The sequence below is a fragment of the Cryptomeria japonica genome, chromosome 10, assembly GCF_030272615.1.
Source record: "Cryptomeria japonica chromosome 10, Sugi_1.0, whole genome shotgun sequence".
In the NCBI taxonomy this organism is placed as follows: Eukaryota; Viridiplantae; Streptophyta; class Pinopsida; order Cupressales; family Cupressaceae; genus Cryptomeria; species Cryptomeria japonica.
The window spans coordinates 154,822,389-154,845,804 of NC_081414.1; the positions used below are offsets into that span (position 1 = coordinate 154,822,389).

Genomic DNA, 23,416 nt, shown 5'->3' on the forward strand with positions numbered 1-23,416 from the left:
CTATGGGCCCTAAACCAGGCCCCCTCCTCCAAGGATAGCCCCTTCAATTCCAACTTACAATTGAGAAATGTGCCTGAGGGGCCCCGCCTTCCTATTTATCATGTGTAGTTTGGTTGCTGAATTGAGCTTTCCCTCTATACATCCAATATTCTTACTTGCATTTCTTGCTACTACGACTTTTGCCCATTCCTTTCTTCTCTCTTCTAATTGTAGTGGGGTTAAATCTTCATCTATGTAGAATGGCGTTTCCTTGAGAAACCTTTTGTTTTTCATAATTTTGTTCTTGTCCTTTGTATTTTTAAGTGTTACCCTTACTTTCTTGTTCTTGCCATCTTGTGCCACTTTGCCAATTCTACTTGCTTGCTGAATATGCTCCACCCACTCACACTTATCCGCTAAAACATCTTTAATTAGCTTATTAGTGTGCTCACCTTATCCATAATCCTTCAATCCTTTTATTATTATGTTTTCTCTTCTATCATTCCTATGTTTTTCTTCCGCTAAATGCAACTTAATCTGCTTCTCTATGAGTTCTCTTTGACTCTCTGCCGACCCTTTCGTTACTTGTGCCCACGATTTTGCCTCTTCCAATTGTTTCTTTAGCTTGGCTTCCCTAATTTCTATGCTTGCTATTGCTGATTGGAACTCCTCTATCAGTGGGACGCTCCTTTACTCCACTTCTATAAAGGAATTTCCATCTTTAATCTACTTTATCTCATACTCCATGGTTGACATTTCCTGCTAGCCTATTTTCAGATTGGCTTGAAGTTTGAATATCTTCTCCCTAAAAAACTTGTTTTCTTGAGAGAGTTTGTGATTGGTATCCATGATCTCTTGCCATTTACTATACTTCCTCTATTATACTACTTCTAAATCTTCAAGTCTCTTCTTTAGCTTCATTAATTTATTAACATACAAGTCTGAAGACCAAGTTAAAGGAGTTGAGTTAGGACTATATTGGTTCACCTGACCTTCACCTTGCACATCCCCCTCTGTTTCTGCTTCTTGCTGCTTCATTCTCTTAATACAATTAGATTGGTGATTTTGCAAATATATCCTTTCAACTTCATTTTCCAAGTTTTCAACTTGACTTTCCAGATTTTCAAATTGAATTTCCAGGTTTTCACGATTTTTTAGTAATTCTATCACTGGTTTTGCTTGCTCTTGTTTAGTTTCATGTGCGACAATTGTCTGATTGAAGCTTATTACCTTTGGAAGGATTACGATAAATTTACTGTGCCCTAGCCATCTTAATTTTCTGGTTATTTTGGCCTGCCTTCATTACAAGATCCTCTTTTATTGCTTGGCATTTAGAAATGTCAATCTTAATCTGACTTGTGTGTAGGCATGATGCTCCATATTCCAAGAGGAATCAATGGGAAAATACGGTGCTAGCATTTTTGTCTGAGATATTATTCCTCATTTCTTTTTGTTCCCAAACACTTCCTGTGTCCTCTTTGCATGGATGCATCTATTCTGGGTCCAAAACCTTCAATTCGTACAACATGTTCTTGACAACTTAAAAAACCGTGGCCGTTCTTTTCAAAATCAATGATGTATAACGATCAATGACCTACTTGTTATTGACTCCATATGCAACCCTCTTTGCATCTTGAGATATCCATTGATAAACCCACCACTAACATTGGTGTTTCTCACCCATCTGATCTTAGTTTGAGTATTTCGATTTTAATGTTGGACCCACACTCAACAGTTGCAAACATGCCTGAAATTTGACAGGCTATATGGCCGTTTTTGCACTTTTAGACCGTATATTACAACTAATAAAATTAGTGGACCTTATGTATCGACAGACTATTTTTTCCCCAAACCGTATATATGACACTTACAATTATTAATAAGCCGTAAAAAATGATAATAGGTAATATATATTGATATATATTATTTTCCAACATTTATTATAAATATATGAATTTATTTAGAATATTTGAAAATGGTAGGATTAAGATATAATTGTTTTTAATTTTATATTATTTTTATATGAATTTTTAGTATGTTTTTCCTTATATAAATTTAGAAACTTTGTTAATTTATTTTTTAATATTTTTTATAAGATTTTCTTAAATATCAATATAGAAACTTCTAACAATTGAAATGATAAGATATAATCATTTCTAATTTTTGAAAATATTGTAATAAAAAAATCTAAAATAGTTTCTATTTTTATAATAAACAAGATTTTTGGGTGTGAATTTAGAAACTTATAAGTAAATTTAAGATTTTTTAGTGCATTACTAATTTATCATTTTTTTTTTGATGGAATTATTTTTTTTCATCCCAATTTTATTAGAACTTCAATTTTGTGAAGCTTAAAGAATTTATATTAAACTATTCATAAATTTTAAAAAAATTGACACTCAACATTTTTTTAAAAACGTAAAACGAAAGACATTAGAATTACTAAACCGTCATAAAAAAATTCATATGACAGGCAGAGGTGGCCGTCAAATTCCAGGCATGGTTACCAAAGTTACGATGTTACTTGTCACCGAAACCCGGACTCACTTTCTAGTTATTGGATTACACCTCGCATCCCAACTCGCATCCTATCTGCTGCGTGCGTTCTCCTCTGCGCTCAACGCTGTGCGCTCTCTTCTTGTTCCCATCGCATCAACCACGTTGGCAACGATCTATTTTATTACATTTTGTATGGCCGCTTGCCTCTGGAAAGGCACCGGTTGATTTAATTCATATCCCACAGAGTGCCCACTTTTTTAGGAAATCATTCTTTGCGTCCAGCTCTACAGTTTCATTCCACTGTCCACCTCTTCCAGTCAGCCCTAATTAAATGCTATCCTCTCAATGTCGTAGCTTTCACTCCGCCTTTGGCTGGTCTTGGAAATGATGGCGATCTCTGCAGAATCACTCCCTTCTTGCTGAAGTGGAAGGGCTGTGAATACATCCAAAGGTTTTCAATTATACCATAATCTTTAGAGTCTGTCTGTTACTTTCGTTGTTTGTTTTATGAGGATCGGTAGAGATTATTATTGTTTACATTTTCCTAGACTGTAAGGTCTGGTGGCTGAGAGTTGTTGCGTTATATTGTGTTGTCATTTGCATGGGCATTATACTTTTCAGGCAAAGGCTTCGTGTGGGTTGCTCTTATGTTCTGTAAAAAATAAAAAATGTTTCATCTAGGACAATAGGTTGGCCATTGTAATATGGGATAGGTCATGTGAAGGTGGGACATCATACGTAGTCTGGAAAGCACTTCAGTTGGTTTGGCCTTTACCATTTATGTTTAAAAGCACCACTGGGGTTTGCCTTTTAAGGCCAGCATAATTGCTTTTTCACAAATGTATGAACAGTCCTTTCCTTCCCAGGAAACTAAACATCTAAGCGTCTTTTTTCCTTGTAAATACATCCAGTGGATGATGTTGCAACTGAGGCATTTCTTTTGTTCATTTTCATATCCGCTGCTGAACCATTGTGGTGTACCCCCTGTTTGATTATGAAGAGCGAGTAAATGAAAAATGAAAGTGCAGAAAAACAGAAAGGAAGAAAGAATGAATAAAGACACAACACAGAATTTTATGGTGGTTCACCCAAATTGGCTACGTCCACATTAACAGGGGAATTCTCTATTAATCTCTGTTCTCTTGTTACATTTAATAATACACAGCAGCAAACATATATAATGGCTCCAATACATAAGGCTCAGGAAGCTGAACAGCCAAGTGAATTGGAGGGAAGAAGACTATTGGTGTTTCATATTCCACACCCCCAGCATGTGTCACGTCCACACTCAATTGTGGATTATGTTTACAACTTTACATCTAAATTTCTAAAAAATGTATATATTGCCAAACACATGAGTCCGCTCGCACTTGCTCCCTAATCACTGCCACAACGACACTTATCTTAGTTTTTTCCCCCGTACACAGATATTTCCGAGCAGTCATTATGGAAGGTTCAGTTTGGGCTGTTACCTTTTTGGTTTCATTGTTGAAAAATAGCATGTATGTTTCAACAAGGTTATAAGACGTAAAAAACTGGTTCAACGAGGTTATAAGACAGCAACAGCTAAGGAATCCCCTGCTATCTCTATTCATTTGCACCTGTTATCTAATCTCAGATTTACTCCTTGCTTGAGTTGGCCAATCGGTGCATCAGAGAGTTGCAACTTGCAGTCAAGCTATCTTCACCTAGACCCTCTTAGCCCAGGCCATTAGCTTGACTGTTTTGTGATGCTTGACAAGGATGTGGGTGCTTCTTATGCTCCTGATTTTGATGCAGACTAAAGTCGTGTTCTCCTTCGTGCTCCATTTTCTTTGGGTGGTTCTTCTTGAGACGCTGAGCCTTCCTTTTATAGGATTGTTTTATATTATAAGATCTTTGTTTGCAATGTGCTTCAAGTTATATATTCTTTAGATGCTTTTTGTTGTTGTTGTTGGAGACGTGGAGTCTCTTTTGCACTCCTGATTTTCCATTGTCGTTTGCTCTACATTTAATTGCCATTAACCTTCAAAGATGATATTTCCGAAGTCCATGAAATTGTAATGGTAAAGCTTCTGGTAGTAAACTGTGTATAAGTTTTCAAATATATGTTTCAGATCACACTCAGTAAATCATCATCATAAGACGAGATGGCCATTGATATAATTTGTTTCTTTAGTAACTTTTTAGAAACTTCTAGCACCTTTTGTAGGTTTGTCTGATAAAGTTGCTGTTGTATCAGCTTATTCAGTTTCAATGGCCAGGCCATACGGTGGACAGTGGAATGAAACAGTCGAAGAGCTCAACAGAAGTAATGAAGAGTTGAATGCAAAGAATGATTTTCAATAGAAGTGGGCACCTCTGACAAAGCTTGATCAATATAGTGACATTGTTCTTGAACTGGAAGATGGTTCTAAGATAAAGGCTCACAGAATTGTCTTGGTAATTTTGTCTATTCCATCTGCTAAAGAATTGCCTTACAAGAAAAAAAAAAGTAGTTAGAAAGAAGCAAGATTGCTTATGAACATTATTTTTATAAGAGATATATTTGTATTGATACAATTACTGTTATACAATACTAATACAAGTTGGATGATAGCTGAAAAAAATTAAAAAAAAGTCCATGTCATCCTCACCATGAATGTCAATTGTCCCTTTTCTTGTAACTATTTGTGATTGTGTATTCTTAGCAATTTATGAAATAATCTGTTTTATTGGTTCAGTATTATGCGATTGTAAAGTCTTGCAACCATGTATTTGCATGGCAACACTTTAGATCTGCAGAAATCATTCTTGTAACCTGCAAAGATGAATCTATTAGCAGATATAATCGAATAAAATACAACCTCTTATATGATCCATTCAGTCACTTTAACAAGACTATTCACAAAACATTATAAATAGTGGATCTACTAAATTTATAGAAACAGGATATCGTCTGAGAGCTTACTACTGTTTGTAGCAAAGTCTCTGGTTGGGAATATGCATTTTATTTTCATTAGAATTCCACAAAATAGTAATGCACAAGAATTTGTTGTTCTTTAACTTAGTATGAGATTAAATTCAACTCCAACTGTTGATAGGAACAAGTGCTATGCTTGTACTCATATATTCAACTTGTTTTGCATGCTCTTTTAGGTGTTTGAGATAGTAAATTAATTGCAATAAATAAAAACACACAATAAAGAAATCAAACACATTAGCAAAACAGAGACAGATGCAAGATGTTACCCTGGAGAAACCCAATGTGGAAAAACTTTAGAAGGGTGAAGCATTGCTTCTTTATCTCCACTACTTTTGTTGTAGTTTTACTTCCTTCTTGAGATCTTCAAGGACACAAACATTCTTCATAGCAATTTAACACTTGCAAATGCTTTCTGCAATCTACTGTGAATGACTTGCTTTCTTGGTCAACATAACTACCCTCTTTCATATTGGCTTTGCTGTTTTCACTTTTCAGTGGTCACAATTCACTATTTACCATGTTTTTGATGTGTCATGAATTTCTCTTGCATACAATGCCTTAATTAGACTTTCAATTACCTTCTCTAATCTTCTTCAGTCTTCGGCAAACTTACAACGTGCTTTAGTCTCAAACAAGAATCCCGAGAGTCCAGATTATGAAGACAAAATGTTTCCTAATTTCCTTCTCTTCCTGTACATTTCATTGGGAAGAAACTACCACTTTATGCAACACAAAATTGCCACTGACAGAACCATCAATTGTGAAACGGCCCCAGTGGTTATAAAACTGTCATTGAGAAAATCAAAACTACCTCTTAGCTGTTTCACAATTCCTTTAACTTGCGGAGGTCATAACTTGTGCACACAGACTTGAAATCAGGTACTATTTTTCTGAAGTGCATAGCTTTTTGAGAGGAATACAATTATAATAATATCTCGCTTTAGGCATTACTCTTATGGTGCTTTTTCCCCTGAAACAAACTTGCTGTAGTCCGAGCATGTCATAAAAACTTGTGATAGTTGATAATGGTTAACTAAATTCAGTGACTTTGAAAAATAGAGTGACATTTTTTTTCAAGTAACATTTTGAGAGGACTCAGAATATGTAATTATATTCCACTTTTGAGATCTTCCTTATGCTGTTTTTTTCTTCTGAAACACACTTGCATTTATGAGGTATTAGAATGTTGTAAACACTCCCAATAGTTGATTAACTCAACTGAATTTGATGGTTTTCATGACCCAATTTTGGATTATATGTCTTAAATTTGAAGGCTTTGGGTTCCACAAAAGCTCTATAAAGAAAATATAATGATTCACTTTCTATTATGTCAAATGGAATCTTTGCTCTTCATCATCTTACCTGGACTGTTAACGTCTCTTTCTTAGAGATTGCAGTTCCACCCTGTACTTTGGAAAATAAGATTGGTCCAGTCCTTGACTCCTTCATATACTTGCCATCTGATCCTTTCGCACTCTTGGGTGTCTTTGTCCCTCTTGGCAACTCTCTTGGAATGCCCATGTTTCTCTTGTAATGTCCCCACTTGGGACTTCCCTTAATTTAAACCTGAGACATCCATTCTAACCTCAAATTAGAATAGTAATATATTAATAAATACAATTTTATCAGAATTAGGTATATTTTACTAAAAAATTCTGAGATTAATTCGAATAATGGAACTTATCTTGATCAGCTTTCTGGATTTTGACAATTGAGGATATGTTATGACTGATAGAGTTAATGATACCAGCAGTTCTGAAGGTGTCATTCATTGATATGAGTATGCAACTTGTGTCTATGACTGATTTTGTAATGGCAACTGTACTGTCGTGGTTTGTGTTGTAGTTCTTTGTCACTATGCTATGTATATACTGTCATCCCTGACACCAGTCCATGTATTCATGTGATCTGGTTTACTGACTCTGTGGATATAGAACCACCCAATTGGGCAATGATGGTGGTGTTCTTCCGGTTTTCTATCCATAAGTATACATAACCACTTAATGCCAAAATGTGAATGAACAACTCAGCTCATCCCCATGCATACCACTAAGAACAAAGATGTTACTGCTTGTAACATAATAACAGTTCTGATCTTATCAATCCATGGTGATGTTATTGGATGCTTTGATTCCTTTCCTTTATATCTCTCAATGTGAGGGAGAGGTCACACCACTTCATCATGTATATCCTTTGGCAAGAGATACGCCCTTTCACTATTAGCACCCTTTGAAAGAGTGCAACTCTTCATTATTTCTGCCCTTTGAAAGGGACACAACCTCTCATAATCAGATCTGCACTTATTATTTAAATCAGATCTGCACCTCTCATTTTCAAATTATTCCCCCTCTCAAATGAGGTTCTCTTCTCCCTTTTATATCTCATTGTTGAGGGAGTCACGACTTTTCCTTTCATGTCTTTTGACTTTTCATTAACTTAATTAATCATATTTAATTATATTATTTTATATTTTAATTTAATTTTATTATTATCATTTATTATTAAATTTTATTTCAAAGTGGGGACATTACAGTCTCCCCCACTCAAGATTGCTTGTCCTCAAGCAATGATCATGGAGTTTTCAAAATGATTCTTAATATGAGATGGCTTTGGAAACACACATGGAGCAAACACGCTGAAAATACATCAGATATGAAACAGACACAGAGAATACACATAAAACACGGAGCAAACATATGCAAACACAGAGTATACACATGGAAACATATATTGTTAGGTTCTTGACACTCACTAAGAGTATTCCGTACATTCACTAAGAATGTCCTTAGCACTCACTAGAATGCTCCTGGCACTTGCTAAGAGTGCCCCAAACATTCACTGAAAATGTTCCTAGCACTCACTAAGAGTGCCCCTGACATTCACTAAGAATGCCTCTGACATTCACTGAGAATGCCCCTGACATTCACTAAGAATGCCTTGTTTCCTTGCTGGATGTTTCTCCACCACAGTCTTCTTCTATCATATGTATGTGTCCTCTTTTGCATTGATTATAATGCATAATCAATTTATCCTTACCCTACAGGCTGGCAAGATCATGCTCTGATACCACTTGTAATTTCCCCACTTGGGATTTCCCTTAATTTAAACCTGAGACATCCATTCTAACCTCAAATTAGAATAGTAATATATTAATAAATATAATTTTATCAGAATTTGATATATTCTACTATAAAATTCTGAGATTAATTCGAATAATGGAACTTATCTTGATCAGCTTTCCGGATTTTGACAATTGAGGATATGTTATGACTGATAGAGTCAATGATACCAGCAGTTCTGAAGGTGTCATTCATTGATATGAGTATGCAATTTGTGTCTATGACTGATTTTGTAATGGCAACTGTACTGTCATGGTTTGTGTTATAGTTCTTTGTCACTGTGCTATGTATATACTATCATCCCTGACACCAGTCCACGTATTCATGCGATCTGGTTTACTGACTCTGTGCATGTAGAACCACCCAACTGGGCAATGATGGTGGTGTTCTTTCGGCTTTCTATCCGTAAGTATATATAACCAATTTATGCCAAAATGTGAATGAACAACTCAGCTCATCCCCATGCATACCACCAAGAACAAAGATGTTACTGCTTGTAACTTAATAACAGTTCTGATCTTATCAATCCATGGTGATGTTATTGGATGCTTTGATTCCTTTCCTTTATATCTCTCAATGTGAGGGAGAGGTCACACCTCTTCATCATGTATACCCTTTGGCAAGAGACATGCCCTTTCACCATTAGCAGCCTTTGAAAGAGTGCAACTCTTCATTATTTCTGCCCTTTGAAAGGGACACAACCTCTCATAATCAGATCTGCACTTATTAATTAGATCAGATCTGCACTTCTCATTTTCAAATTAGTCCCCCTCTCAAATGAGGTTCTCTTCTCCCTTTTATATCTCATTGTTGAGGGAGTCACAACTTTTCCTTTCATATCTTTTGACTTTTCATTAATCATATTTAATTATATTTAATTATATTATTTTATATTTTAATTTAATTTTAAATATTTTAATTTTATTATTATCATTTATTATTAAATTTTATTTCAAAGTGGGGACATTATAGTCTCCCCCACTCAAGATTGCTTGTCCTCAAGCAATGATCATGGAGTGTTCAAAATGATTCTTAATATGAGATGGCTTTGGAAATACACATGGAGCAAACATGCTGAAAATACATTAGATATGAAACAGACACAAAGAATACACATAAAACACGGAGCAAACATATGCAAACACAGAGTATACACATGGAAACATATATTGTTAGGTTCTTGACACTCACTAAGAATATCCCATACATTCACTAAGAATGTCCTTAGCACTCACTAAGAATGCTCCTAGCACTTGCTAAGAGTGCCCCAAACATTCACTAAGAATGTTCCTAGCACTCACTAAGAGTGCCCCTGACACTCACTAAGAGTGCCCCTGACATTCACTAAGAATGCCTTGTTTCCTTGCTGGATGTTCTCCACCACAGTCTTCTTCTATCATATGTATGTGTCCTCTTTTGCATTGATTATAATGCATAATCGATTTATCCTTACCCTACAGGTTGGCAAGATCATGCTCTGATACCACTTGTAATGTCCCCACTTGGGATTTCCCTTAATTTAAACCTGAGACATCCATTCTAACCTCAAATTAGAATAGTAATATATTAATAAATATAATTTTATCAGAATTTGATATATTCTACTATAAAATTCTGAGATTAATTTGAATAATGGAACTTATCTTGATCAGCTTTCTGGATTTTGACAATTGAGGATATGTTATGACTGATAGAGTCAATGATACCAGCAGTTCTGAAGGTGTCATTCATTGATATGAGCATGCAATTTGTGTCTATGACTGATTTTGTAATGGCAACTGTACTGTCATGGTTTGTGTTATAGTTCTTTGTCACTATGCTATGTATATACTGTCATCCCTGACACCAGTCCACGTATTCATGCGATTTGGTTTACTGACTCTGTGCATGTAGAACCACCCAACCGGGCAATGATGGTGGTGTTCTTTCAGCTTTCTATCCGTAAGTATATGTAACCCATTTATGCCAAAATGTGAATGAACAACTCAGCTCATCCCCATGCATACCACCAAGAACAAAGATGTTACTGCTTGTAACTTAATAACAGTTCTGATCTCATCAATCCATGGTGATGTTATTGGATGCTTTGATTCCTTTCCTTTATATCTCTCAATGTGAGGGAGAGGTCACACCTCTTTATCAAGTATACCCTTTGGCAAGAGACATGCCCTTTCACCATTAGCACCCTTTGAAAGAGTGCAACTCTTCATTATTTCTGCCCTTTGAAAGGGACACAACCTCTCATAATCAGATCTGCACTTATTGATTAGATCAGATCTGCGCTTCTCATTTTCAAATTATTCCCCCTTTCAAATGAGGTTCTCTTCTCCCTTTTATATCTCATTGTTGAGGAAGTCGCAACTTTTCCTTTCATATCTTTTGACTTTTCATTAATAATATTATTTTATATTTTAATTTTATTTTAAATATTTTAATTTTATTATTATCATTTATTATTAAATTTTATTTCAAAGTGGGGACATTACAGATTGATGGTCCAACTTGTACTTCACAAAACCAGATTTGTCTGAGTCCTTGACTCTTTTAGATACCTGCCAGTCTCCTTGCACTCTATGGTGCCATGCTTCTTATCTTACCTTGCCCTTTTTGCACTCTCTGTGCCTTGCCTTTCTGTTCTTTTCTATTCCTCTTAGCCTCTTTTGTTGCAATGTACATGCTTATTGGCTAGGGTGATGCTCTCTCTTGGAGATGCTTCCTAGAATAACTTCCTTGCTGTTCACATTCTTTGAACAAGTGAAGATAACATTCACACATGTAAGTTTATTACAACAAAACACCACTTCTACAAAATTGCCCATCTTGGGTCTTACCGTTCAATGTTTACATCAACAACAAATGCAACATATATGTAATGAAAATATGCTTCCTTCTACAAAGTTGCCACTGTCATGCAACTCAAAGTTTGCATCAACAACTATTGCAACATACATGGAATTAAATAAAATCAATGAAGGAACATGGCTTCACATTCAACAAAAAAGCAGTCTTTTTGTGGAGTGCAATTTGCCGTGAGTGCTCTTCTCACCTTTGTATTGGTGACCAATGTTATGCAATCTATTCTTCCACCTTGGAAAATCTTATTCCCATGAGTATACTTCTAGATGCCCACCAATGTGTTTTTATGACTGTTGTACCATTAGATAAGTTTGGACAAACCTGCAGCAACCTTATTCCCTGTGTATATGAGTTTATAACAATTAAACAATGAAGCTACATCATGTTAAATCTGTTTACAACTTCTTATACCAAAACCTTTGCAGCATCTATAATTATGAAATTAGGCATATACCTTTATAAACATCACAATGCCCACATATGTTCTACAACAATGAACATGCTACAATTGATGCAATTACAAACATAAATTGCAATCACCTTTGTTGTGCTTGGTCTTCAATCCTTCCTTCGAATGCTCTGACAACTTAGAGTGCCTCTTTTTTACTTAATCTTGTCATGTGCTACAAGTGGTAAAGAAATCTTGCATGATTTGCATGTCAACATGAACATATTAGAATGCTGGAAATTTGACGCAATGAGAACCTCATACTCGTGGCTCTCAAATTGAGTAGATGGCTTCTCTGTATTCACCCTTTATGGATTAAACTACTTCCTACAAATGGAATTAGTTTCATAGTTACCTTCTTGTTCCTTTCAATAAATAGAACATAACAAACAATTAGATGCTTCTCAATTTGAGTGTGTTGCAGTCATATGCATGCTGATCGATGTCTTAGCTTCACAAATATTCTAGAGTCTACCCATGAAACCTTTAATGAATTTCTTACTATTATGAACTTGCAATGTGGATGTGGAATTCTCTATTGATCCACCAAAATACCTTGAGCACTGATGACATGGCCCAAGTAGAAGATCTTTGTAACCCTAAACTCTCACTTAGATTTCTTAGCAAAGAGCCTATATTGCTTCAGTATTCCAAGGACTATGTCTAAGTGTCTCATGTGATCTTCCCAAGTTTTCCTGTATATCAAATATATCATCAAAGAGCACTAAATACTTGATACATGGCAAACAGAAACGTGATTGGCGTGTTTGCCAAACTAAACAAGGCATGACTAGGAACTCAAAGTGTCTATAATGGTATCTGAAATTTGTCTTGTCAATGTCCTCACTGTGCACACAGATCTGATGGTAGATTGATCTTTTGTCAAACTTTGAGAAGTAGATTGTTCCATGTAACTTCTTAATGAGCTCATTGATCTTGCGAATAAGACAACTATTTTTTGATGATCTTCTCGTTCAATGCTCTTTAGTTGAAACAAGAACCACTAATGATGCAGATGGGCTAGATTTAGGTCTTATGTGGCATATCACCAATAACTCTCTGATGGCCTTCTTTATCTCTTCTTTGTATATCTGTGGTTGGTGGTAAGTGATGATAATAACAAACACTATGATGTGTTGGGATCCCCTATCTAGTGGCAAACTTAGAGGCATATCACCAAACATCATATTGTGCTTATCCAAAATGTTTGAAATACCAACATGATAACTAGAGTGCTTACTGGAAGATGAAGTGGTGTGCATGCCTTTCATCACAAAGCAACGAGCTGCCTATAATGTCCCTTGTCAAATGATAGGCCACAGGGAGTCAAGTTCTAGCCTGCAATATTCCCAAGGCTAGAATAAATAAATAATAAAGGGAATAATTGAAAAAGCTATAGCAAGGAGTTGAAAATGTTTTAATTAATTGTTATGGCTTAAAGAGGGGGCCATATTTTAAAGCAATGTTATGTTGTCTAGGTGGGGTCATTTAAAAAATTAGTAAGTTTGCATTTTAGACAAAGTCGACCAAGTTAGAAGCTTCTAGTATAGAAGCGACTAGATACAATGTATCTGTGGCTGGCATACAATTATAAAAGAGAGGTCGATGTTATTGTGGGATTCTATTCTACAGCGATTGATATATGTTTGTATCTATTTGGAAGCTCTGCAAATTTTCTTCCACAGGATGAAACCCGTGTTCAGGCCTGGACGTCACCCCTGACCAGCAATCTGTGCATTAAGCAGAAATCAGCTTCTCAGGGAAGCGATAACAACGGTTATTGATCATAGTGCATACATGGTGTCATACAGATGTGAAGGCAGCGATGCTTAGGGTGTATTTAATCAATATTATGAACAGCTGCATAAATCGTAGAAATTAATAGGTAGTCTCACTGCAATTCAGTCCTATATCAATTCCTTGTGTTTGGCAATAATAATCTGTTTACAATATTGTAATCAGTGCTGCTGTAATAGAATTATCAGTCTATATCATTCAAAAGGGATAATTATATTGTCCATAGATCACAAATTCCCAGTTAGTTCATTTTAGTGTTACCAAAGCAATTGTCTGAATTCAAATCAATAGTATCTAACTGTTGTTCTTTTAAATTCCAAGTTAGATCATTACAGTGGTATCAGAGCTGGTGATGTTGCCAGACTGTTGGGGTTTCAACGTTGCATGTCAGTTTAGTGATCTTTCATGTCAGTTTGGTAACTACCAAGATAGTTGCATGTTAAATCTGAGCAGTTCTGGTTAGAGGATTTGTCTTATGCACTCTAGAGGAGCAGGTCCACATAGATATTTCACCAAAAGTAGGTCGGGTCAACAACAAGAGGAAGCACTTGACATGCAGGATCCATTATTTGAAGGAATGGCTGAGCAACAAAATGATGGTAATGGGCAAGCCAATATTCAGGACGTGTTGGCTCAAATTGCACAACAACAACAGCAGATGATGCAAACCTTTATGTAATCACAACAACAGCTCTTGGCTGCCATTGGGAACCTGCAAGTGCAACAACCGCGGGTGCAAAATCAGAATGGAAATGGAAGTGATAATAGACGTGAAACACAAGGTGCATCAAATGCTGTTCGAACAACATCAACACAGTTTGATCGCTCCATAAGACCTGTATTCCTTCCAATGCCTGCAAAAGAAGAGGCCGCACCAGAGGTGGAAGAAGATGTAACCAACATCACTGATGATGTTATGGTTGCATATGATGAATATAGAATGCTTTCGGCTGATGTAAGGCAGCTAATGAATGTAAACCAGTTCATGAACCAGCGGAGAGAAAAAGCCAGATTTTGCCTGGAAAGACAGGAGAGGAGACCTAGATGGCCAACTAGGCAGGGCACTCTGCCTCAAGAATTCAAGGATGCTTTAAACAAGGTCTCTTTGCCTACATTTGATGGAAGTGGCAAGATTAGCGCTAGGTCTTGGGTACACAAACTTGACACATTTTTGTCACTTAAGCCTATGGAGGAAGACAAGGCTATTCAGTTTGCTACGATGCACTTGGAGGGTGTGGCATATGATTGGTGGCACCACGGACTGGTAACACAAGATCATGGCTTGATCCATTCGTATGAAGAGTTTGTCAACAAGTTGTTTGCGCGGTTTGACAAAAAAGATGTTGAGGTTTATTATAGGGACCTAAGCTCAGCTGAAGCAAGTTGATCATGTTGAGACTTATATTAATGAATTTCAGAAAATTTCTGTCATGGTTCTTGATATGTCAGACAGGTGAGTTACCATGCTGTTTTTTGAAGGTCTAAGTGATAAACTGAAGGGATTGGTGAAGGTGTTAGCTGTTTTGCCATTGATGTCAGCCACAGGTTCTCTGGTATGATAATATCCATCTCTGTCACAGAAGCATACACAGATTCTTTTTAGCCACATTTGATGATAATAACAGTCTAAGTTACCGGTTCGGGTTCGGGTACCGGTTCGGGTTCGAAGAACCCGGTACGCCGGTACGGCAAAATTTTGAAAAGGGGTTTGGGTTCGTTTGGGTTCGTTAGTACAAAAACATGTAAATTATATATATATGCAACCTATAAGCATGAATTAAGATTAGCATGTCACATAGCATCATATAAACAACAAAACCAACATAAACTTGTAATTGTAGCATCATGATCATACCATAACAGCATCATATACATCAAGTCTAATATCAAAATGATAAAATATTCAAGTATCATTGTTTCAACTTTCAACAATTTAAAGTTTGATCATTAAATGCTAAGTTACCGGTTCGGGTTCGGGTACCGGTTCGGGTTCGAAGAACCCGGTACGCCGGTACGGCAAAATTTTGAAAAGGGGTTTGGGTTCGTTTGGGTTCGTTAGTACAAAAACATGTAAATTATATATATATGCAACCTATAAGCATGAATTAAGATTAGCATGTCACATAGCATCATATAAACAACAAAACCAACATAAACTTGTAATCGTAGCATCATGATCATACCATAACAGCATCATATACATCAAGTCTAATATCAAAATGATAAAATATTCAAGTATCATTGTTTCAACTTTCAACAATTTAAAGTTTGATCATTAAATGGATTCAAACTAAGAACATCCAAGTTTAATTTTTCAAACTGAGGACCTGAATTTTGCCGGCAACACCCCCAACGGGGTCAAGGGGCAGCGCCCCTTGTGGGGGTTTGGGGGCAGCGCCCCTTGCGGGGGTCGAGGGGCAGCGCCCCCAGCGGGGTCAAGGGGCAGAGCCCCTTGCGGGGTCGAGGGGCAGCACCCCTTGCAGGGTCCCGGGGCAGCGCCCAGGGCGCGCTCCCTGTCGCGGTACAGGGCGGGGTCGAGGGGCAGCGCCCCCGCCGCCAACACCAAATCACAACCTTCGAACCCACACGGAACTCCATGGCGTGCATCAGTTTTCTGTTTTTTTAAAATGTCTAATTTTCTGCTTATTAAGGTTATAACTTTCACTTTTTACAAGGCGGAATTGAAAAAAAAATTAAATTTGCATTGTTTTTTGACTTTACAAGCCGCCCAGCCACCCAGGTTCGACTGGGTCTGCCCGGGTTCAACTGGGTTCGATCCCGGGTTCGACTGGGTTCGACCAGGGTCGAACCCACTCTGGGTTTTTCGAACCCTGGTCGAACCCAGGTTGAACCGGACCCGTACCACGGACCCGGTCGAACCCGGACCCGTACCAGGGGGGCCCAGAGGCGAACCCGGTAACTTAGATAACAGTTAAAAGTATATCAAAGCATGATGGCAATTTTACCTTAAATCTGATTATATTCTGCATATCTGCTGGGTTGAATTCTGAATATGTTGGATGCTTACGTCAATCTATCTATGTCAGATTGGACTCATGTCTTTTTATTTTTATTTTTATTTTTTTTGTGGTTGAAGTCGGTTCAAACTTTAGCAGTATAATCTTTCACAGAGCAGATTATTGTTTGATTTTATCAAGTTATATTGATATAACTTCTGGTGTATCAGTTAGAACTGGTGGTAACTGTCATTGGTTACTTTATTTTATTAACAAAACAAATTAAAAAGAAACAGGTTCTAGTTGGTTGAATGGTTTCTAAAATTGGTTTGGTGGTTGGTCAACATTGATGTTTTCTAAATTGGTTTGAAGGTTAGTTTGTTAACCAAAACAGTTACAAACCAATTTCTAACCATACAACTGAAAGCTAATTCTTTATAAAGTCAAGTTGGACAAATGAAGGATGTGTTGGATGAATAATGAAAAAAGGTAACATATGTATTTCTGAAAAGAATGATATGAATATAATGTGCTGAATGGAATATTACCTATTCAGGAGATTGATATGAGATGACTGTTCTCAAAGAAGAATGATATAGCTTGAAGAAGTTATAGACTTTCAGATTTACTTTTGGTGGTGAGACTGTTTCAAGTTTTCAATTCAAACTGTTTTACTATTTGTTGATTCAAGAGTACCGAGAATTGTTAATCATGGCTGTATCAGATTGACCTATTACAATTAATGTTCATTCTGAATCTGTGAAGACAGGGCCACTGGAGTTAATCATCAACTTTCAGATATTCTTTGTATTCTGAGTTTATTTTGCAGTGTTACGGAGTTTTCCTTTGTGTTAATCATTTTCAGAATATAAACTTGAAAAGTTCAGAGACTTTCAGCATCCCTCACAGAACATTGTTTTTGCAGACACCAGAAGATATTTGGATACTAAGTCAGTTTCAGATTTTCAATGATCTTATATCTTCAGATTGATTGATCTTTCAGATTGATGAAATATACTTGTATGTTTGTTTCTAAAGTGACAAGTAACAGTGAGATTTTTGTTCTAGAGTTGGTGCTCTAATACAGTTTAGGTTGGTGCCCAAAGATAGATTGGGTTGGTGCCCAAAGAATTGTAAACTTTTCACTTGTGAGACCAGATTAGGACAGTAGATCTTAGTGGCATTTCTCACCTTGGTTTTCCCACGTTGGGTTTCCATGTAAAAATCTTGTGTTGAGTGTTTTTGTGGTTGCATCTCTTTCAGTTTCAGTTTGCTATATCTTTCATCTTTTAGTTTGCAATTGATAAAAAGTTTTGAATTAAAGATATTAAAAATCTAAGTCTACTACTAATTCACCCCCCGCCTCTCAGTACTAGGTAAGTGTTCTACAGAAGGCTCATAAGCCTAGCACTTCATAATGCCATTGGTTCCAGTTGCAGAAGAAGACTTTTGGTGGATTCTAGACAAAACAGAAAGGTTTCAATCAACAAAGGAACATTCCACCAAAATCAGAACATGAATCCAAGAATGAATTGTGGAGGAAGAAACTATGTTTCTCCTACAAAGAGCCATGGGAGCCTCCTCATCGTTGCCTAGGCAATGGCAAAGCACATTTAATAGAGGTTCTTTTTGATAATGATGATGATCAAGAGGATATAGAGACTAATGCAGGCAATGACAGTGATCAGGAGGAGCAGCTTCCACAGTTGGAGTTGGATGTTCCTGCAGCCAAGGAGATGACCCAGAGCACTATTGCAACATTATCTGGAGTTCCTAGGCTTCATCCTTTCCAATTGAGAGGAGTTCTGAAAGGGTAATGCATGGTTTGTCTCGTTGATAGCGGAGCCACACACAACTTCATCGATGAAGGCATGGTGGTGAAGAGAGGATTGCAAGTTGTGGAATTCTCAGGATTTAATTTCATTGTAGCTGACGAGTTTTAGTTGAGTTGCACCAGAGTTGTTCCTCAACTCAGTATCCAGTTGGGTGATTACACTTTGACAGATGATTTCTTTGTCTTAGTTTGCGCAACATTGATGCGGTGCTGGGATTACAGTGGCTGTGATCACTTGGTCGCTACATTCAGGACTTTCACAAAATGGAGTTGGAGTTTGTTGTGGACAACAAGAAAATTGTGCCGAGAGCAATGCCAGATGGAGGTCCACAAGAAATTTCAGCTAGGAAGATGGAGGCACTCTTTAGGCATGGAGAGGTTGATTGGGCAGTACAGTGCTCCATCTCCACAAAATCGACATCCAACACCAAGTCCGAGAATCATCCTGACATTTAGGCTGTGCTTGACAAGCACAACATTGTATTTGGAGACATACCACCAGGATGACCACTAGTCCATGGATTTGAACATGTGATTGAATTAGAAGAGGGCACAAAACCAGTAATCACTATGCCCTATAGGCATCCTCGACACTTCAAAGAGGAAATCGAGAAGGCTATCAAAGAGCTCCTCGACATGGGCCACATACGTCCTAGTTCGAGCCCGTTGGCATCGTCAGTGGTTTTGGTCAAGAAAAAGGATGGAACTATGCACATGTGCATAGATTACAGAGCGCTCAACAAAAAAACCATCAAGAATAGGTACCCGATACCTAGGATTGATGAGCTAATAGACGAATTACACGGGGCCGTGCACTTCTCTAAATCGATCCACGCTCTGGTTATCATCGGATATTGGTTATAGAGGAGGACATCCACAAGATTGCCTTTCGCTGCCATTACGGGCATTTCGAGTACCTGGTAATGCCCTATGGTCTCACAAACATGTTTGCGACATTCCAATCCTGTATGAACCACATCTTTAGAGATCATCTGAGGAAATTCGTCTTGGTTTTCTTCGATGATATATTGGTGTATAGCAAGACTTGGGCTGACCATCTTCGTCATCTGGATATAGTCTTGGGCATAATGGAAGCTCAATTGCTTTATGCAAAGGCTTCCAAATGTGAATTTGGAATGACAAAGATTTTATATCTTGGGCATGTCATCGGGAGCTGGTGGAGTCAAGGTTCACCAAGAGAAAATTCAAGCAATCCTAGACTGGCCACCACCAACAAACACAACGGAGCTGCGTGGTTTCCTTGGCTTGTGTTCATATTACAGGCGATTTGCTAAGGGATTTTCACTGTTAGCATCTCCTTTGATGGACCTGACCAAGAAGGGTGCTTTCCTATGGTCAGAAGAGGCACAAAGAGCTTTTGATAAGCTTAAGGATGCTATGAGCACATGCCTAGTACTGGCACTCCCAAATTTCATGCAACCATTTGTCCTGGAATGTGATGCATCAGGTCAAGAAATAGGAGCTGTGCTTATGCAGAATTGGCACCCGATTGCTTATGAGAGCAAGAAGATTCGAGATGCTGAAAGGTTGTATTCTACATATGATAAGGAAATGCTAGCTATCATGCATGCGCTAGCAAAATTCAGACAGTACCTGGTAGGATCAAAATTTGTGGTCCACACTGAGTATAACAGCCTCAAGTACTTCCTAGAGCAGAAAGACTTGAATGAATGGCAACAGAAATGGGTAAGGTACAAGCTTATGATTTTGATGTTGAATATGTTAAGGGGAAAAAGAATATAGTTGTCGATGCATTGTCCAGTTTACTTGCTTTGTTTTCTCTTATAGAGATTTCCTTTGATTGGAAATCGGAATTGATTCTAGAATATGTTAAGAATTCCTTTGCTACTGACTTGTTGGATGGAAAGGTACAAGATGATAGATATTCAGTGGTTGACCATGTCATCTATTACAAGAACAAAATTTTCCTGGTACCTGGTTCCAAATTGACGGCCAAAATCTTGAAGGCATTACATGATACACCTATGGCAAGACATCAAGGCTTCTTCAAGACCTATCATCAGGTGCGAGAAAGATTTACATGGAAGGGGTTAAAAGATGATGTTCTGCAACATGTTTCAGTGTGTCTGATTTGTTAGCAGAACAAGTTGGAGCACATGTTTCCAGTAGGTCTTCTATAGCCACTTCCTATTCCTGAGCAGAAGTGGGCAGGACTCTCAATGGATTTCATTACCGGACTTCCTTGTGTCTAGGGGAAGGATTGCGTATTTGTGGTAGTTGATAGACTCACAAAAATTGCCCATTTCTTTGCAGTTTCCAGAGACTTCTCAGCACAACAGATTGCAGAATTATTCTTCAGAGAGGTCTTCAAATTACACGGGCTCCCCAAAACCATTGTCAGTGACAAAGATAGCAGATTCATGAGCATGTTTTGGCAAGAGTTATTCAGATTGGTGGGAACTGGATTGACACCTACCCCAGCTACCATTCGTTTTCCTCAAACAAATGGTCAAACAGAATTGGTGAACAAGTGGTTAGAAGGTTACCTTTGCAACCATGTCACAGGACAGCAACGTACATGGGTGAGATGGCTCTATCTAGGCGAGTATTGTTACGATACTACCTATCACATGTCCATTGGCATGTCTCCTTTCAGAGCACTCTACGGGTATGACACACTCTCACTAATGGATTTGGCATTCAAAGATAGCAAAGTTCCTCGAGATAAGGAGGTAGTTTAGATTTATCAAGATATCCTTTGAGCATTGAAGGACAACATTCAACGCGCACAAAATCAACAAAAGATGTACGCAGATAGATGTGTTGAGAGGTCTTTCGAGGTTGGTGATTTAGTTTTCCTATGTCTTCAACCATACAGACAATCGACTTTAAAGAAAAGCGGAGTAGAAAAGTTGAAACCGCGAGTCTACGGTGCTTACAAGATTTCCTACATCTTCAACCATACAGACAAACGACTTTAAAGAAAATCGGAGTAGAAAAGTTGAAACCACGATTCTACGGTGCTTACAAGATTTCCTACGTCTTCAACCATACAAACAAACGACTTTAAAGAAAAGCGGAGTAGAAAAGTTGAAACCGCGATTCTACGGTGCTTACAAGATTCTCAGGAGGATAGGTGAAGTTGCATATGAGCTAGAGCTTCCTGAAGGCAGTAAGATCCACAATGTATTCCATGTCTCTTGTTTGAAAAAAGCATTGGGTCAGCATATTGTGCCATCAAACAGAATTGCCACCTTTGGTTGAGGAAGGAAATTTGGTACTCGTCCCTGAAGGCATTGCTGATTGGAGGGAAAGGAGGTTGAGAAATAAGGTGGTTCGTGAATATCTGATAAAATGGAAGGACTTACTGGTTGAGGACGCCACTTGGGAAGGAGAGGATATCCTTCAGCATCCCAATTTACAATTGCTGGAGGGCCAACAATCTCGGGAAGGGAGGACTGTAATGTCCCTTCTCAAATGACAGGCCACAGGGAGTCAAGTTCTAGCCTGCAATATTCCCAAGGCTAGAATAAATAAATAATAAAGGGAATAATTGAAAAAGCTATAGCAAGGAGTTGAAAATGTTCTAATTAATTGTTATGGCTTAAAGAGGGGGCCATATTTTAAAGCAATGTTATGTTGTCTAGGTGGGTTCATTTAAAAAATTAGTAAGTTTGCATTTTAGACAAAGTCGATCAAGTTAGAAGCTTCTAGTATAGAAGCGACTAGATACAGTGTATCTTTGGCTGGCATACAATTATAAAAGAGAGGTCGATGTTATTGTGGGATTCTATTCTACAGTGATTCATATATGTTTGTATCTATTTGGAAGCTCTGCAAATTTCTCCCACAGGACGAAACCCGTGTGTTCAGGCCTGGACGTCACTCCAGACCAGCAATCTGTGCATTAAGCAGAAATCAGCTTCTCAGGGAAGCGATAACAATGGTTATTGATCATAGTGCATACATGGCGTCATACAGATGTGAAGGCAGCGATGCTTAGGGTGTATTTAATCAGTAGTATGAACAGCTGCATAAATCATAGAAATTCATAGGTAGTCTTATTGCAATTCAGTCCTATATCAATTCCTTGTGTTTGGCAATAATAATCTGTTTACGATATTGTAATCAGTGCTGCTGTAATAGAATTACCAGTCTATATCATTCAAGAAGGGATAATTATATTGTCCATAGATCACAAATTCCCAGTTAGTTCATTGTAGTGGTACCAAAGCAATTGTCTGAATTCAAATCAATAGTATCTATCTGTTCTTTTAAATTCCAAGTTAGATCATTACACTTCCCATGCACTTTGCTCTTTGTAGAAGGTCCTCTTCATGTTCTTAGTTGTGATCACTTGTGCTAACCCATCAAAAATGCCTCTAAGCACCATATCTTTCCCTTGAGGTTTAAATTCTAATTCCATGGTTTGATAATTTTGTGAAAACTCTTCAAGGGAATGCAACCATTATACTTCTAAGAACATTTCTATTTAACGTAGTCCCATAATATAAAAATCATCACATGCCTTAAAATCACCAAGAGATAATTTTAGTTGTCGAATTATCTTTATGCATGGAATGGTAAAACCCATCAAGCAACAATGACATTGAATCCAGCAAAGTATTAAGCTTGCATCAATGAAGTTTTGGATAGCCCCAATATCAATCAGTATCATAATTTTCTACCTGCATAACTCCTCACAAACATTTTATATGTGTTATTGTTATGCTCCCAGAAGAGCTGCAAGTGTGCTGCTACTACCTTGCGAATTTCTCAAGTTCACGTTCAGTGATTTGTTCTTCAATAGCATGCAGCAACTCTGGTTCTTCAAGTTCATCTTCCTCATTATACACTACCTCAAAATGATGAACTTGGCCCTTGCCAAGGCATCTATGACCATGCTCCCATAGATCTTTGCAAGCGAAACACAACTTCTTCCTTCTAAGCTCACTGTTAGTGTTATCATCTAACTTCTTTGTTGTCATGGCTGTAGTGTAG

At 37.5% G+C, this 23,416-nt stretch overlaps 1 protein-coding gene across 9 annotated transcripts in view; it reads left to right on the forward strand.

Moving 5' to 3' along the window:
- The first annotated feature begins 2,522 nt into the window (after positions 1-2,522).
- The window catches only part of LOC131048004 (BTB/POZ domain-containing protein At4g08455), an 86,070-nt gene continuing 65,176 nt past the window's right edge, over positions 2,523-23,416 (forward strand). For 4 of the 9 annotated variants that reach the window (XR_009359095.1, XM_059213019.1, XM_059213020.1 and 1 more), the window contains exons 1-2: positions 2,523-2,929; positions 4,700-4,899. Coding sequence is in view for 3 of the 9 variants with exons in the window: in XM_057981829.2 (XP_057837812.2) it covers positions 15,106-15,195 (90 nt within the window). In the remaining 6 variants the exon portion in view is untranslated. Of the gene's footprint in view, positions 2,930-3,749; positions 4,297-4,699; positions 4,900-13,963; positions 15,196-23,416 lie in introns of those variants that run through there. The other 5 variants (XR_009359096.1, XM_057981828.2, XM_057981829.2 and 2 more) reach the window with 4 other exon arrangements.